Source organism: Orycteropus afer, unplaced genomic scaffold (genome assembly GCF_000298275.1).
Source record: "Orycteropus afer afer isolate SDZICR_OR568_19922 unplaced genomic scaffold, OryAfe1.0 scaffold00219, whole genome shotgun sequence".
Lineage (NCBI taxonomy): Eukaryota > Metazoa > Chordata > Mammalia > Tubulidentata > Orycteropodidae > Orycteropus > Orycteropus afer.
Window position 1 is genome coordinate 4,075,748 of NW_006921806.1, and position 18,573 is coordinate 4,094,320.

The following is an 18,573-nucleotide window of genomic DNA, read 5'->3' on the forward strand; positions in this document are numbered from 1 at the left end:
CTGGCAAAACTGGATATCCATTTGCAGAAAAATGAAACAAGATCTGTACCTCACACCATACACAAAAACTAAATCCAAATGGATCAAAGACTTAAATGTGAAACCTAAAACTATAGAGTTTCTCAAGGAAAAACTAGGGGCAAATTTAAGTGCCCTAATGGGCCAACTCAATGGCACATAACAACAACAATATATGGCATAAATAGACTATCAAGCGTAACCCAAAATGCACAAACAGCAGAAGATAAACTGGATGATTGAGACCTTCTAAAAATTAAATTTTTATATGCTTCCAAAGACTTTTCCAAAAGAGTCAAAAGAGTACCTACAGATTGGGAAAAAATATTTGGCAATGGACAAGGGACTTATCTCTAGAATTTATAGAAAACTCCAACACTTCAACAATAAAAAGACAAATAATCCAATTAAAAAATGGGCAGAAGACATGAATGGCCACTTCACCAAGGAGGATATTCAGGCGGTCAACAAACATGTGAAGAAATGCTCATGATCATTAGCTATTAGAGAGATGCAAATCAAAACAACAATGAGATACCATCTTGGTCCAGCACTAGTAGCAAATTTCAACAAGACAGAAAATAACAAATGCTGGTGAGGATGTGGAGAGATTGGGACTCATACACTGCTGGTGGGACTGTAAGATGGTACAACCACTGTGAAAAACAGTATGGCAATTCCTTAAAGAGTTGGAATTAAAAATACTATTTGACCCAGCCATTCTATTACTAGGCTTATATCCTAAAATAATGAGAGCCATTACAAGAACAGACATATGCACACCCATGTTCATAGCAGCACTATTTACAACAGCAAAAAGATGGAAACAATTTAGGTATCCATTAACTGAGGAATGGATGGCCAAACTATGGTACATACACACAATGGAATACTATGCAACCCTAAAGAATAACCTAGAATCTGCAAAACACTACATCATGTGGATAAACTTGGAGGACATTATGCTGAGTTAAATAAGTCAATCACAGAAGGACAAATATTGTATTAGTCCGTTATTGTAAAAGTCAAGGAAAGGTTTATGTATGGAAGGAATTTTTCTTTGTTGGTTACCAGGGGTGTGAGGGCAGGGGAGGGAACACTGTTAGATAGGTAGAGATAAGTACCGATTTGGGTGAAGAGAAGGGCAATGTACCAAATGTGATTGATCAACATGGCAGCATTGAGGAAGAGGAAGACATAGAGAGGTACATGGGAGGTACAGACAACAAAGATGAACCCTTTTGCAAATACAGTACTGCATTGTCAGTGAAGGCAAACATGGGTATATGGTAGATAGAGGGGTGGAGAGGCTGAATTATTAAGTATGTCTATGAGTCAGGGAGTGTACCCAAGACCATGTATAGGGTTGGCAGACAATGGTCCTATAAGTTTATGTGAATGATCAGAATTCCCAACTGTATAGTTGAGCTGACAAGGGACAAGGTTGTAGTCACTTCTTGGTCACAGCTAGCTACAAAGAGGTGCCAAGTATTTGAACCTGTGGGCTCGGAACTATAGTTACAGAGGACATCAAGCTCAATTGGCATAACATACTACACAAAACATTGTTCCACCTCCTACTTTGGCGAGTAGTGACTGAGATCTTAAAAGCTTGTAAGCAGCCATCCAGATGCAACGATGGGTCTCTCCTCATCGAAAGCAAAGAAGAATGGAGAAAACCAAAGATTCATGGAAACAATAAGTCCTAGTGACTGGTACATCATGCAATGCACATCCTATACGACAATGAGACCAGAAGAACTAGATGGTGCCCACTAACACCGTCAACCACCAGGGGGAGCTATGTAGGAGATCCTGAATAGAGAGGGAAAACAATGTGAAACAAAACTCAAAATCATTTGGAAAAAAAAATAAAGGGAGGGGGATCAGGTTTGCTGGTCTGATAGAGTCTAGTGGAACCACTGAGACTATGGTCCCTAGCTGCCCTTCAGGTCTGGAATTGAACCCACACCTGTGGCTTCTAGCCAAACAAAAGACCAGCATATGAGTTGAACAATTACCTGAGGTAGATAACACTCCTTGGAGAGAACGATCATGGGAGAAAGAAGGGCTATTTATGCACAGAAAGACAGCTCAGGGGGCACGAGTGCATAGGGGGATGGACACAGGGAAGAGGTAACTATGGGGAGGAAATGGAAGGGGAGCTGTTGCATTGTGGTAAATTGTAGTCAATGTCATGAGACAAAGTGTATGTGAACTGCTGTATGGAAAGTGAATTTGCTCTGTAAATTTTCACTGAAATCATACACACACACACACACACACACACACAAACAAACAAAATCATAAGTTAGTAGCAGCCCTAACCCTTCAAAAAGAAAAAAAAAAGTATTCATTTGTGTGGATCATAACTAATTATGGATAACATTGGGAAAAATGGGAATTCCAGAACATTTAATTGTGGTCATGAGGAAATTCTACACAGACCAGGAGTCTGTCATTGAAACAGAACAGGGGGATAATGCATGATTTAAAATCAAGAAAGGAGTGTGCCAGGGTTGTATCTTTCTCCACTTATTCAATCTGCATGCTGAAGAAATAATCTGAGAAAATGGACTCTATGAAGAAGAGTGTGGCATTAGGATTAGAGGAAGACTCATTAACAACCTGTGATAAGCAGATGACACAATTTTGCTTGCTGAAAGTAAGGATGATTTGAAGCACTTATTGATGATGATTAAAGACACCTGTCTACAGTATGGATTTCATCTCAGCATAAAGAAAATGAAAATCCTCACAACTGGACCAATAAGCAGCATCATGATAGATGGAGAAAAGATTGAAGTTGTCAAAGACTTCATATTACTTGGTTCCACAATCAACACCAACGGAAGCAGTAGTAAAGAAATCAGACGACACATTGCACTGGGAGAATCTGCTGCAAAAGACCTCTTTAAAGTGCTGAAGAGCAAAGATGTCTCTTTGAAGACTAAGGTGCAACTAACCCAAGCCATGGTATTTTCAAACACCTCATATGCCTGTGAAAGCTGGACAATGAATATGGAAGACCAAAGAAGAGTTGATGCTTTTGAGTTGTGGTGTTAGCGAAGAATACTGAAGGTACTGTGGACTGACAGAAGAACTAACAAATCTGTCCTGGAAGAAGTGCAGCTGGAATGCTCCCTGGAAACAAGAATGGCCAGACTTCATCTCACCTACTTTGGTCATGTTGTTAGAAGGGACCATTCTCTGGGCAGTGTTTTGTTCTGTTGTACATGGGTCGCTATGAGTCAAGGCGACTCAATGGCACCAAACAACAACAGGCCCACTAAAACCAGAAAGAGTTGTTTCATTATTCATTAACTTTCACTTAAAACTCAGAAAACAATCAAAATTAATAAACAGATCCTGTTTTCAATATTAGTAAACATATCCTGTTTTCAAGACTAATGAACATACTGTGTTTTCAAGATTGATGAAAATATCCTGTTTTCAAAACTCTAGGGGTCTCATAATGAGAATTCACTGATCTTGTGATGGTTTTGTAACTGTTTAGCAGTTATCTAAATATCAACCAATCAAAAATTTTGTTCAAAAGTTTCTGTATACAAGCATTTTAAGACTCCTAACTAATAAGAGCACTCACTTACTAAGTAAATGTTGTGTTGCCCAACTTTAAAATTGTCTATTAAACTGGCATAGCAATCTATTAAGTTGTCCTGAGTTGTTTATTTTGTACAGTTATTTGGTGTCAGAAGTGGGATCTCGAGATGAAGACCCCTGACTGACCCCATAATTGGTGAATGACCATGTCCTAGCACCCACAGGACCCCTTGTGTTGGCTGATCTCTCACCAACTGAATTCCAACTGAATTGCAAGGGGTAAATCTTTCCTGGATCTGAGCTCAGCTCCCTTTGCATATTGAGCTCCCATGTTTATTGAAAGCACTCAGGCTAGATATTACTTGGGCTTATAGCCCAGAAGTTATCTTCGTGAATCATCCCTTTGTTCTATCTTCTGTGCCTTCAGACAGCTGTTTGACAGGGCTTTCAGTCTAGAGATTCTAAACAGACTCCTTCTGTTTCAAATCTTCTCCTCCCCCTCCTAAAATCCCTGCTTCTTACATATCTTCTCAGTACAGAGCTGCATGATGTGGGTTTTTCAGTAAATAAATTGACTATACCAAAGATGAATTGAATTTGTAAGTGGTTTCTTTGGAAAAAGAGCTTCCTATTTGCTTTGTCTTTTTTCACTCTGGAAACACATGTTACAATTTCTTAGAAATGGATTACTTATAACAAAGATTAAATTTGTAGAGACTATTTCAAAGAATTTTTGTTTGTCATCTGTTTTTTTTTTTTTTGTTGTTGTTGGTTCCCATTTGCTTTATTCAAACACGCTCCTTGAACTAGGTCCACTGGAAATTACATTAGGTCTAAGAGTCCAAATTGAACTAGGGTCCAATAGATGCCTCAAGTAGGTTTTATTTGAGTATCTTCCTTGGATTGAGTCCAAAGAAAATCTGACAGGCGTCAGATAGCTTTAAATGGGTTCAGCCAAGTCTAAAGGGTCTGAGATCACTCCATCTTAAGATTCTGACAAGTTAATAAAATTGTAGTCCTAAAATCTGCTTTTCTACATTCTTTTTCCTGTATGTGTTGCTTTGTTTTGCTTTGCACTGTTTAAGAGTGTACTATTGTCTAAAATTTTTTATTGTTTCCTGCCTCATATTTATCCTGAGACCTTGCCTTCTTCGATATAGAGAGAGCATTCTATCTGGCAATAGTAATTATGTTTTGCGGTATGTAGGCTTAAAATAATTTTAAGATCTTCAGATAACAAGTTCTGGTGGTGTAGTGCCTAAAGCATCTGACTGCTAACCAGAAGGCTGGTGGTTCAAACCCACTAGCCACTCCTCAGAAGGAAGATTGGCAATCTACTTCTATAGAGATATTGCCTCAGAAACCCAAGGAGGGGTCTCTATGAGTCGGAACCGACCTGATGGCAGTGTGTTTGGTTTTCATTTTTGGTCAGATAACTTAAAATCTTGGACTGATATGCAAAAAGAAAAAACAACAACAAAACCCTCACTGCAGTCAAGTCAATTCCCACTCATAGTGAGCTCTTTACTGGGTTTCCAAGGCTGTAATCTTTATGGAAGCAGACTGCCTAATCTTTCTTCTGCAGAGTGGCTGGTGGATTCAAACCACTGACCTTCTTGTTAGCAGCCAAATGTCTTAACCACTATACCACCAGAGCTTGGACTGATACTAAATTGAGTTAATTAATAGATATTCATTATAATTTAAGTTTATATACTTTTGCTTTTTATTTTGTATGCCCAAGAGAATATATGTATATTTGAGCCTCCTAATAGGTGTGCTTAAAATTAAAAGATGGTGTTCTCGTGGTACAGTGGTTAAAGCATTCAGCTGCTAACTAAAAGTTTGGTAGTTCCAACCCACCATCCACTTTGTGGGAGAAAGATGAAGCAGTCTGCTTCCATGAATATTTACAGACTTGGAAACCCTCTTGAGCAGTTCTACTCTGTCCTATAGGGTCTCTATGAGTCAGAATTGACTCAATGGCAGTGGGTTTTTAATAAGTGTGCTCATTAACCACTTTTTAATAAGTTTTTAATAAGTGTGATCCCACAGAATGTAGAAATTATAGAACAATATCATTAATATCACACACAAGTAAGATCTTACTGAAGATAATTCAGAAACGTTTGCAGCAGTATATTGACAGAGAACTTCCAGAGGTTCAAGCCGGATTCAGAAGAGGATGTGGAACAAGGGATATCATAGCTGTTGTCAGATGGATCTTGGCTCAAGGCAAGGAATACCAGAAAGATGTTTACTTGTGTTTTATTGACTATGCAAAGGCATTTGATTGTGTGGATCAAGACAAATTATGGACAACATTGAGAAAAATGGGAATCCCCGAGCACTTGATTGTACTCATGAGGAATCTGTACCTTGACCAGGAGGCTGTCGTTCGAACAGAACAAGGGGACACTACATGGTTTAAAATCAAGAAGGGAGTGCGTCAGGGTTGTATTCTGTCTCCACACTTATTCAATCTATATGCTGAGCAAATAATCCGAGAAGCTGGACTATATGAAGAAAAACGTGGTATCAGGATTGGAGGAAGAATCATTAACAACCTGAGATATGCAGATGATACAACTTTGCTTGCTGAAAGTGAGGATGACTTAAGGCACCTACTGATGAAGGTTGAAGAATACAGTCTGCAGTATGGATTATATCTCAACATAAAGAAAACAAAAATCCTCACAACTGGACCAATGAGCAGCATCACAATAAATGGAGAGAAGATTGAGGTTGTCAAGGAATTCACGTTGCTTGGTTCTACAATCGATGCCAATGGAAGCAGCAGTCAGGACATTAGACGACGTGTAGCATTGGGAAAGTCAACTGCGAAAGAACTGTTTCAAGTGCTGAGGAGCAAGGATATCTCATTGAGGACTAAGGTGCGCCTGACACAAGCCATGATATTTCCAATCACCTGGTATTCATGTGAGAGCTGGACAATGATAAGGAAGACCGAAGAAGAGTTGATGCTTTTGAGTTGTGGTGCTGGCGAAGAATGCTGAAAGTACCATGGACTGCTAAAAGAACTACCAGATCTGTCCTGGAGGAAGTGCAGCCAGAATGCTCCTTGGAAGCAAGAATGGCCAGACTTCATCTCACCTATTTTGGTCATGTTGTAAGAAGGGACCATTCCCTGGAGAAGGATGTCATGCTTGGTAGGGTGGAGGGTCGACGAAAGAGGGGGAGGCCTTCAGCAAGATGGATTGATACGGTGGCTGCGATGATGGGCTCAAGTATAGCAGGGATTGTGGGGCTGGCGCGGGATCAGGCCGTGTTTCGTTCTGCTGTTCATGGGGTCGCTATGAGTCGGAAACGACTCGACGGCACTTAACAACAACAACATAGTTTATTATAGCTTAACAGTGGATCCTGTAGCCAAGACCTTGCCTGGGTGTTTAAAAGCTATGGCTACAGCAGTAAAATTAGTAAAAGTCCCCTCAGATATAATGTTACAAAATCCTAACACTCTGTAAAAACTCTTATGCAAATACTGTAAATCACTCATGGCTTATGCTGAAAGATATTCACCTGTAGCATTAGAAATGTTAGTATTATAGCTAAGATTAAAACTTCACAAGAAGTTATCTCTTTAGTCTTGAACAACACTGAACACAGACTGACTGCCTTAAATGAAATAACCACAGCCATGAGAAAGGTGGTGTTATAAAATTGGATAGCTTTACTTGTGGTCAACCATCAAGGTGCAACTATTGTTCGCTCCCTGTTCAAAGCAAAGAGGAGTGAAGAACATGAAAGATACAAGGAAGTACTTAGTCCAAAGAACTAATGGGCAATGTGAACTGCAGCTTCCACAACCTGAAGACAAGAACTGGATAATGCCTGGCTACTACTGCCTACTGTTCTGATCACAATAGGAAGTCCTGGATAGAATAGGAGAAAAATGTGGAACAAACTCAAAATCATAAAAAAAGACCAGCTTACTGCTCTGATAGAAAGGGAATCCCTGAGACCTTAGTCATAGTCATACTTAGATACCCTACCTACAATCCTGGAACTGAATTCACCCCTGTGGCTCAACTTTCTGACAAAGGATAGACAGGCCTATAAGGGGAACAATAACACCAGGGAGGTATGCAGGCCTTAGAACAATCAACCACAGAAGATTAAAAGGGCAGCATTTGACCAGAGATAAAGCTTAGAAAGAAGGGAGGGATAGGAAAGGACAAAGGGAAATGGTAAACACAGGGAGAAGTGGGAAGAGTGCTATTTATTACATTGAAGGGATGGCAATCAACGTCACAAAACAAAATGTGTACGAATTGTTGAATGGAAAACAAATTTGCTCTGTAAACTTTCACCCAAATCATAGTAAAAAGTTTAAATAAATAAATAAAGCAGATAATTAATTAATGGTACAAAAAAAAAAAAAAGGAAAGCTTTACACACGACTACTTTAGCTCAAGGAGGCACCCGTGCTTTACTATAAGTTGAATGTCACGTATATATTCCTTCAAATGAAGCTTCTGTGAATCACTTCCTCATACATTTTCAGGCACAATTAGACAGAATTGAACATCTTGGAGATGGTGCTTGGTAGGCTGTAGATGGAGAACCAGGTACAAGAAATTACTATTTGATGATTATGTATAACTAGAGGGACATTTTGTTACTCATTTTTATTGTCGGTGTGGGTTCAATGTTTTACAAAATCGGGACATAAGGCTTTTTTGACATTATCCCCTTCCCATGCAGGATCAAGGATAATCGCAAAAGAGGGAGGGAGGCACATAAGAGTGTAAGAGCTGGGCAAGAAGGGGTGGACTAAGAGGACCATAAACGATACAAAATAAATCCTGCCCTCAAAGGACTCTAGAAAAAAACTGAGCAATGACTTTGGCCAGGAAAAAAGGTATATCAAATACTTGACTCGATGGTAATGTGAATTTGACCCATTAACTGGTACAAAAATAGTCCTTAAGTCACCATACAAGGTTTCTTATCAATTTCTCCTGACCACTCACAGTACTGCCAAATCAAAAGACATTGAGCCTTAGATTTACATCTTACAAACCAAAGGAAAATAATATTTTCCTTAAAATTTAACTAACCTTAAAAAACAAAAACTAAAACTAATTCTGACTCATACCAACCTTATAGGACAGAATAGAACTGCCCCATAGGGTTTCCAAGGCTGAAAATCTTTACAGAAGTAGACTGCCTCATTTTTCTCCCACAGAGTGGCTGGTGGGTTCTAACTGCTGACATTTTGATTAGCAGCTGAATGTTTTAACCACTGGAACACCAGAACTCCTTAATTAATACTAACATAGAAAAAAAAAAAAATCCACTGCCATAGAGTCATTTCTGACTCACAGTGACCCTGTAAGACAGAGTAGTACCATCCCATAGGGTTTCCAAGACTGTAACTAATAGTAGATATCAGTTTATAAGTGTTAGTGAAGTATTAGTGCTATGTTCTAATTCCAGTTATACAGATGGCTATTTTTCAGATGAAAATATTTTTTTTTCCAGTTCTATTTCCTTTTAAATGGGAGCTCTGGTGGCATAATGCCTAAGGCATTTGACTGCTAACAAGAAGGCTGGAGGTTCAAACCCACCAGCCACTACTCGGAAGGAAGACTAGGCAATCTACTTCTGTACAGATACCACCTCAGAAACCCAGGGAGGGGTCGCTATGAGTTGAATCAACTCAACAGCAGTGAGTTTAGTTTGGTTTTATTTCCTTTTAACAATAAAGTGTCTTTCAATTCTCAAAATAAAATGTTCACTTACTATCCAGTACTGTTGAAAAATGTTTTCTATATAAATCTAGAGTACATGAACCCATCACTGATATAAAATTTAAAAAAACTCACTGCCATTGAGTGGATTCCAACTCATAGGACCCCCTTTTGGTTTCCAAGGCAGTAAATCTTTATGGAAGTAGATTGCCCAGGTTGCCTTCCATGGAGTGCCTGGTGGGTTTGAACCATCAACCTTCTGGTTAGCGATCAAATGCCTTAGGCGCTACACCACCAGATACAGGTAATGGTTAAGTGCTTCCTCTTAACATTTACTCTTCTTTAGCCTTACCAGGACATTGAGTTAACTTCTCTCATGTGGCCTTAAAGGATATGATTTTTTTTGTGTGTGTGTTTATTATGTCTGCAAAGTGCTGCCATACAAGTAGATCAGAATCTACTATTTGACTTATGGAGTACATTAAATTTCCCTCCACTTTAAACTATCTTCTGGATAAATCAGAAATGTGAGTGCCACAACCCCTTTAAGGATTGAGAAGAAACCATTGAACATCTGACTGAACAACTATCAAAAAAATATCACTTACTAAAGGAACATCAACTGGTTGTTCCATGGTGGCCATAATCCCTGGGATCACTGGCATAGACTTTGTTTATATTGGACAAAAAATTATTAGAATACAATCAAAACTAGATAAGGTTGCCTTAGAACTTGAAAGTTCTATTGATTTTCTGAAAAATACCATAGACTTTTTGTCCACTAAAGTAACTCAAATAAAAGTAATTCCTTTATAAAATAGGTTGTTGGTTTTGTTGTTAGGTACTGTCGAGATAGTTCCAACTCATAATAACCCATGTATGATAGAATGAAACACTTCCTGGTTCTGCACCATCCTCTCAATCGTTTGTGTGCTTGAGCCTACTGTTACAGCCACTGTGTCGATCCATTTCATAGAGGGTCTTCCTCTTTTTCATTGACCCTCTACTTTATCAAGCATGATGTTCTTTGCCAGGGACTGGTTCCTCCTGCAAACATGTCCAAAGTACGTAAGGTGAAGTCTCATCTCCTCCCATCTAAGGAGCATTCTGGCTGTACTAAGAAGACCAGAACATATTTGTTCATTCATCTTTCAGTCCATAGAATATTCAATATTTTTATCCAACACCATAATTCAAAGGCTTCAATTCTTTGGCCTTCCATACTCAGTTGTCCAGCTGCCAGCTTTTCTATGCATATGAGGCTACTGAAAATACTATGGTTCAAGTCAGGCATACTTTAGTCTTCAAAGTGACATCTTTGTTTTTAACACTTTAAAGAGGTCTTTTGCAGATTTGCCCAATGCAATATGACATTTGATTTCTTGACTGCTGCTTCCTTGAGCAATGACTGTAGATCCAAGTAAAATGAAATCCTTGACAACTACAATCTTTCCTCCATTTATTATGATGTTACTTATTGGTCAAGTTGTGAGGATTTTGTTTTATGTTGAGGTGTAATCATACTGAAGTCTGTAGTCTCTGATCTTCATCAGTAAGTGCTTCAAGTTCTCTTCACTTTCAGCAAGCAAGGTTGTGTCATCTGTATATCACAGGTTGTTAATGATTCTTCCTCTAATCCTGATGCCATGTTCTTCTTCATATAGTCCAGATTCTTGGATTATTTGCTAAGCATTATTATTGACATCATAACTGACAGTCAAGATATCAAAAGATGTTTTGCATTGGGCAAATCTGTTGCAAAAGACCTCTTTTAAGAACTGAAGAGCAAAGGTATCTTCTTGAAGACTAAGATGCACCTAATCCAAGCCATGGTATTTTCAATTGCCTCATATGCATGTGAGAGCTGGACAATGAATAAAGAAGACCAAAGAAGACTGGATGCTTTTGAGTGTGGTATTGGTGAAGAATACTGAAAGTATCATGGACTGCTAAAAGAACTAACAAATCTGTCCTGGAAGAAGTGCAGCTGGAATGCACCTTGGAAGTGAGAATGGCCAGACTCTGTCTCACCTACTTTGGTCATGTTGTCAGAAGGGACCATTCCCTAGAGAAGAATATCAAGCCTGATAAAGTGGAGGGTCAACAAAAGAGGGCAAGACCCTCAACAAGATGGATTGACATGGTGGCTGCAGTGATGGGCTTAAGTATAGTAGGGATTGTGAGGCTGGCACAGGACCAGTGTTTCGTTCTGTTGAACATAAGGTCGCTATGAGTCAGAGATGACCTGACGGCACATAACAACAGGATTGAATAAGTATGGTGAAAGGATACAATTCTGATGTACACTTTTCTTGATTTTAAACCAACAAAATAAATCAACTCTTGATTATTTGCTTGCTTCTTAAGGTATAATGTGTGTCTTGGTAGGAAAAATGTTACATGTATATTAATGACACCAAAACTAAAGTATACCAAAATATAATAATAAGATATAACATGGTAGAAAAGCAGCTAATGCTGTCAGTCTCCTAATGTCTTTGGGATTTGTTTTCTTGGTTAGGAAATTCAGATTCATGGGTTAGACAAAGCTTTCAAGTTATTGGCTTATGCATCCTCCTGGTATTGATAAGATAGATCCCCTTTACTTGCTAAGGTGTTTGGTGACTGGGGTCTTAGAAGCTTGAGAGCAGCCATCTAAGGTACAACAAATTGTCTCTCTCTAACTAGAACAACAAGAAAAGGAAGCAGCCACGGAACCAACGGAGATAGTGTATGTGTGTCACAACAAGAACTTATGACTATCAAGACCCAAAAAAGCTAGATGGTGTCTTGTCTGGACTGTAGTTATTTGATCAAAGAGTCTAATCAAATCATGATCAAAAGGAGGATGTCCCCCCAAAATTACAAGTTTTGATTTATGTAAACATAAAGAATAAGAGAATGAACTCTCTCACCCATGACACTTACGTCATCTTGTTAAATGTTGTTAAAAATCTATGCACTCAAACAAATAACCTTTTAGCTATGCTATAAACTAACCTATAAAAGTAGCTTATTTTTTCCACATAATTGGTTCTAGGTGACTAGGACCACTGAAACCAGAAAGGCTGGTTTCATTATTTATTAACTTTCACTTGAAGCTTAGAAAACAACAAGTTAATAAACACATTGTTTTCAAGATTAATAAACATACCCTGTTTTCAAAACTTTAGGGGTCTTGCAACCAAAACTCACTGATCTTGTGATTGTCTTGTAACTAGTTAGCAAAGTTATGTAAATGTCAACCAATCAGAAATTTTGTTCAAAAGTTCCTTATAACTTTGAATATAAGCATTGTAAGAACCTTAACTAATGGTCAGTACTAATGGTATCCTATTGATTTTTTAACAATAGTAAGGAGCACACTCTTGCCATGGAACAGGAATGCCAGGTCAGTCAGAGTGGGTGCTCTGAAGATGATAGTGTAAAGATGACATGAGTGACCTGCCCACGAGAGGCTTGGCTGAGCCAATGAGCTATTATCACTGTCTTGACATTCTTAACACCTTTGAACAAAGGCCACACGTCCATTTTGCATGAGGCCCTGGACATCTGTTCCTGCTCCCCTGGTGGACTGGAACCAATTTTCTACATAAGGGGTGGGCCTCTGGGTACCCTGGTCATCCCAAGGAGCCTTTTGGGCTGGGCTTTGGGGTTCCAGAGAAACTACCCTGCCCAGGAACTGCCCTGAGAATGGCAGCACCAGGATGCTCCCTACCCCAGCCCCAGGGCACCCTCACTCCAGCTTCATATGCTTCCCATTCCAGTCTGTGGACAATCTCCACCCCCAGCTTCAGAGTGCCCCACCTCAGCTCCTCAGCCCCAATCTGTGCCCCACCAGCCTTGGGGTGCTTCCACTCCATCTCCCAGAATGCCTCCACCCCATCCTCCAGGGTGCCCTCACATCATCTCCAGGGTGCCTCCACTCTGGGCTCCAGTATGCTACCACCCTAGGCCTTGAACACCCCCATCACAGTCCCTCAGTCCCAGGGCTGCATTCTTGCCCTGCCCACAGGTTACCTGGAACTTGTTGGGGTCGGCCCCTCCGGCCTGACCTACAAAGAGGCCAGCACCAGGCTCCAGTTCTAGGCCCGCTGGGGACCGTTGGAAAGGCAGCCTCTGGAACTCCTCACAGTCCACATAGAGCGTCACAGTGCCACCATCCACACTGAGTGCAAAGCGAATCCACTGGTGAGTGAAGGAGGGCAGGCGAAAGCTGGCAGCTGTGTGGGTGTGCTCTGCATCTGGCTCTGTGTATAGGAACTGGATCTGCTGCTGCCCATTTTGCACATCTGAGAGCTTCACACCCATGAGGATCTTTGCCTGGGCTGCATCTGTGATGGCAAATAGCACGCCTGCACTTCCTGTGTTTGGCTTCACGTGGAACAGCAGGGAGAAGTCCCGGAAGAATGGGCTGGGCACATGGTAGCGGGCCACCTGGCCACTGTTGGCATCTGGGCCAAAGACGTAGGCTGGGCCGACATCAGGGTCCTCAATCTGGGTGACTTGTGAGGGTGGGGGCTCCCCAAGGAGCTGTAGGAGCCCCACCTCCTCCATGCCAGCACTCTCTGGAAGAGGAGAGAGATGGGTGAGAATGAAGCACCATGGCACCACGGGGAGACAGGCAGGAGGGTGTAGGGAGGCAGAGGTACCCCACCACCATGGGGAGATAGTCAGGAGGTGGAAAGAAGGCCCAGGCACCCTGGCCCCTGGGGAGACAGGCAGGAGGGAGGAGAGAGGCCATGGCACCCTGGCACCACAGGGAGACAGGCAGGCAGGGTAAACCAACTTGGGGAGGACTCGTCAATATGCCATCTGGTCCCATCCACACCCTTTGTGCAGAAAACTGTCAAGGGCATCTATAAGGCTGTGCCAGGCATTGCAGTGGGACAGGGGCATGGCAACCACAGGCTACTCCACCCTCAGAGATCCTTAAGTTGCTCAGAGACCAAAAGAAGACCCACAGCAAAGAGATTGTCACAGGTGGTATGGTATGGTGGGTGAGGAAGGGCCCTCTCCTTTGATGTGGCTCTTAGGTGCTGAAGTCGGCATCAGAGCAAAGGTACTGCCACAGGTGTGCTGAGGGCATGAAGCCCTCTCTGCTCCATGCCAGCCCTGAAGGACCACTCATATAGTCCAGTCAGGGCACCACCACCCAGTGTACCATCTTAAAGTCATCACCCCACTGCAAGAAAGAGAAAGAGAAAACTATGCATCAGGATTTTAACTGCCTTTTTATCTATATTAGGTGCCAACCTGGAAGGAAATTAAATGCCTAAGACCTGCTAAATTAAATTCCTAAGTGAAAAGGGGTGACCACTTAGGGCAGCATAATCTTTCCTATGCTTTAATTCTCTGCTGAGGTTCCCAGGCAAATGCTGACACCTGGTGTAAAGTGGAATTGCGGCCATGTTCCCCAGGTTAGTTGGCAGGGCTCTCTTGCAGCCCAGTCTCTCTGGAGGATGGTGACCTGGGGGCTGCTACTGGGACTCCTAGGGAGAGGGCTTCTCCTGCATCAGTGCTCATTTTCTAACTGACTATTACTGGGGTGCCACAATCACCATAAATTGAAAAAGGCCACACAAAATAGCTGAAGTCCACTGCTGTGAGTTGAATTTTGTCCCCATAAAGATATGTTAAAGTCCTATCCCCTGTACCTGTGACCTTATTTCTCCTTGCAGACATTATCAGTAAAGTCAAATTGGAGTAGGGTGGGTCCTAAACCTAATCCCTTCCAAGTTCTGTGTTATAAAAGGGGAGAACAGACACACACAGAGGGAGAACACAGATACTATGTGAAGATATATTTACTTGCCAAGGACTGCCAAGGACTGCTGGGAGCCACCAGTAGCTAGGGGAGAGGCCTAGAACAGATACTCCCTCAGAGACTGAGAGGGAGCCAACACTTGAATCTCAGATGCCCAGCCTCCAGAACTATGAGACAATAAATCTCTGTTGTTTAAAGTCTCACCCCCACCCCACCCCCACTTTGTGGTATTTGTTGCAGCAGCCCTAGGACACTCAATATACCACTAACCTGGGAGATGAGATCCCCTCTCTCCTAAACCAACTAGACTTCACATTTCAAGAGAGGTTCCATGGGTCCCAGGGAATCCCCTTCTCTTGGAGGGCTGCTAATCAATGCTCCTTTCAGTACCCACAAGATCACTGTGGGTCACTCCTACTCCTATCATACTTCAGTGGGACACACTCCTTATAAGGATGCTTATATGCCCCTGCTGTGAGTTGCTACAACTTCCCATTCAGTGCTGCTGGAAAAGAAGGATGGCCAGGTGCAGAGTGACATCAACCACGTGGGAGGATGCCCTGGTCATGGGCTATCCCTGTCTCATGGGAGCAAGGGGATCTACAGTATGCCTCTGCATGTGGGGAGACCAGCAGTATTCACAGTTGTGTTCACAGTTGCCACCATCCCCTGTGATGGTGGCTGTCACGACAAGTCCTTTTGTTCAGAAGCACCTGAGAGCAACAGTCTAAGGGTTAGGAAACAGGACTATCTCACTGGCCTAAGTGGTAGTGACATGGTGTCATGACTCAGCCTATTCAATCTAAAACATGGATATACTTCCTACTGCCCCTGCTTTGGGGCAGCTAGAACTTTTCCAAACTTAATGAGAATGCAGAATGAAGCTGCCACTGGTTTCCTGAGCAGCTGGTAAACACCACATATCACAGGGGTGGCCAGAGACCCCAAACACAGAACAAGCTTCTCCCAACGTTCTCACGTCCTTTCCATGAAGCTCCTTATGATTTCCTCTGTGGGCAGGCTCTGAATGCCTTGGCGCTTGGATCACCAACTCCCTCTACAGATTCAGGCTCTGTGAGCAGAAGATATCCCCTCCCTTGATACCCCAACACCACAGCTGTGACTGAAGCACCAGCCCAATATTCCTGAGTAGGAAATCACCCTCACTCCAAACACTGTGCATCTCAGACACTTGCAGACACTACATGCCTGCAGATACCATGCCCTGCCCCCATGCACCAAGATGCTGTGCACTCTTGCACAATATGCAGATACTTGCAGGCAGCACTCACGTGCCCCCAGGCTGCTCCCTAATACCAGCCTGCCGATGCCAGTGCTCTCTTGTGCAGCATGCAGATACTTGCATGCAGCACTTAGATGTCCCCAAGCTGTTCCTCAGAATCTGCCTGCCAACTAGACTCCTCTTTGGATGTGGCCTGAGGCCTGGGCTGCTCTGAGGGTGCCTGCTTTACCCACAGGTCCTTGGAAGGGTTGGCTGAGGACTGAGAATCACTCCCTACACACACACACTGCCCTCTCTGTCCTGCAAAGGGGTTTCTCAGAGTCCCATATAACTGACATTCTAGTCCTGGATGAGTCTGGAAAACCAGGACCACTTCGTATACAGGTATGCACTACATAATGTTTGCTCAGGTGACGTACGACCACATATACATCTGTGGTCCTATAACATTACAATAGAATTCAGAAATCCTGATCCAAGAACAGAACACAGCTGATGTATTCTGCTAAGTACTGTAGATCCTATCTGTCTCTCACTGGGTCTCTGGGTCCCATGTCCACCCCAGCCCTGGGGCAGCAGAGGAGGACATCCTGGTGCCTGCCTACAGCTGCCTGTCTCACCATGTTTGCCTCAGGCAGGGATGGCACAGGGATCACCAGAGCCGCTGAGTAGGATGCCCTGTGAGGCTGCTGCCATACCCTGGTGTCACACTTGGCCAAAGCCATGGCTCCTCCCATGGTGGTGGCCACAGGTCTGGGCTGTGGCAGTGGTGGAAGGAGGAGTAGAAAAGGCTGCTGGGGGTGAACATGGAGGTGGAGGAAGGACAGGCAGGGCTGGAAGCCATTGGGGGTATGGGGGGAGGACACAAACGAGGAGGAAGAAAGGGAAGGGAGCCAGTGGCATGAGGTACGGCCAGCTGGACAGTGAGTGTGTGCCATGGCAGGGCCAGGCATGGCTCTTGGAGACCAGAGACTGTGCAGCAACTACAAAGGACTGGCAGTGGTGGAGCCAAAGTTTTCACAAAGTCCCTTGGCATGGCAGTAGCAATACAGGTCCTGGGCCTAGTGACCATCTTGTGCATATTTCTCCTGTATGTAATATGGTGTTGGCACAACATCCAAATCACATAACATCCTATCTCACAGAACATATTGTGGAGGAGGCATACCCATATTTTAAGTTAATCAGGCAACTTCTGTGTCAGTACATGGGGTTGAGGGGGACTCTGAGGAACAAGGATTTGATGCTTGACTGCAAATTGAAACAACTCACAGAGATAGCGGGTCTTAGACTGAAGTTTCCTCTTGAATTGGAGATGGCTCCACGAGTACCACTCTTTCACCTCCACGTGGGGCTGGGCAGCAGTGACCACCATCAGCCAGGCTAAGGGAAGCCTGTGGTAGTCCCACCTGAGTCCCACCCTAGGGATATGTGGCTGCAGGGCCAGGGACCAGGAACAAGATCTCACCACATCTCACATAGGACTGCCCACACTGCTATCAGGGCTTGTGCACATGCAAGCTACACTGTGATTCCCCACACAGTTGTCTCCTTGACAGACAAGTGTAAGCTAAGTGGCTGCCAGGAGAAGCTCTGAGCAGCCCACCCCATGCCTGTGTAGTTCTGCTCTGTGCTCATTGTGGAATACTGTCTCCAGGGACAGTTTTGTGAAACCAGACCCTGTTGTTTGGAAATCACTAAGAGAAATCTCCCAGTACTCTCTACACCTAGAGACACAGATTCAGACACCTCATGGAATTAAAAGCCACAACCAATCAGAAAAGGAAGGAGGGAAAAAGATGAAAGCCCTAACTCCCAATCAGTAAGAGTTGTAAAATGAGAGGGCAGGGAGGACTCAAGTGTTTCAGAGATCAATCACCACACACAGAAAATTCTACTGTGGAAGAATAGAGGCATGTAGACCACATGCAACACAAGCCAAACAGATCAAAACCAAAAAGGACAAGCAAATGCAGTCTAGCTATACATTGTCCAAAAAAATAGGCTAAAGTGACATTAAAAGGTTAAAAACAAAAGCATGGCAAAATATCAGACACATCAGACACTGTTGGTGGGACTTTAAGATGGTACAACCACTGTGGAAAGCAGTATGGTGATTCCTCAAAAAGTTGAAAATAGAAATACCATTTGACCCGGCCATTCCATTACTAGATATATACCCTAAAGAAGTGAGAGCCATGACAAGAACAGACATATGCACACCCATGTTCATCGCAGCACTATTTACAATAGCCAAAAGATGG

At 42.7% G+C, this 18,573-nt stretch overlaps 1 protein-coding gene across 1 annotated transcript in view; it reads right to left on the reverse strand.

The window, feature by feature from the left end:
- The window catches only part of COL18A1 (collagen type XVIII alpha 1 chain), a 112,257-nt gene that overhangs the window by 67,945 nt on the left and 25,739 nt on the right, over window positions 1–18,573 (reverse strand). Inside the window, exon 4 of the mRNA XM_042782025.1 lies at window positions 13,320–13,867. Within this exon, the coding sequence (XP_042637959.1) occupies window positions 13,320–13,867 (548 nt within the window). The remainder of the gene's footprint in view (window positions 1–13,319; window positions 13,868–18,573) is intronic.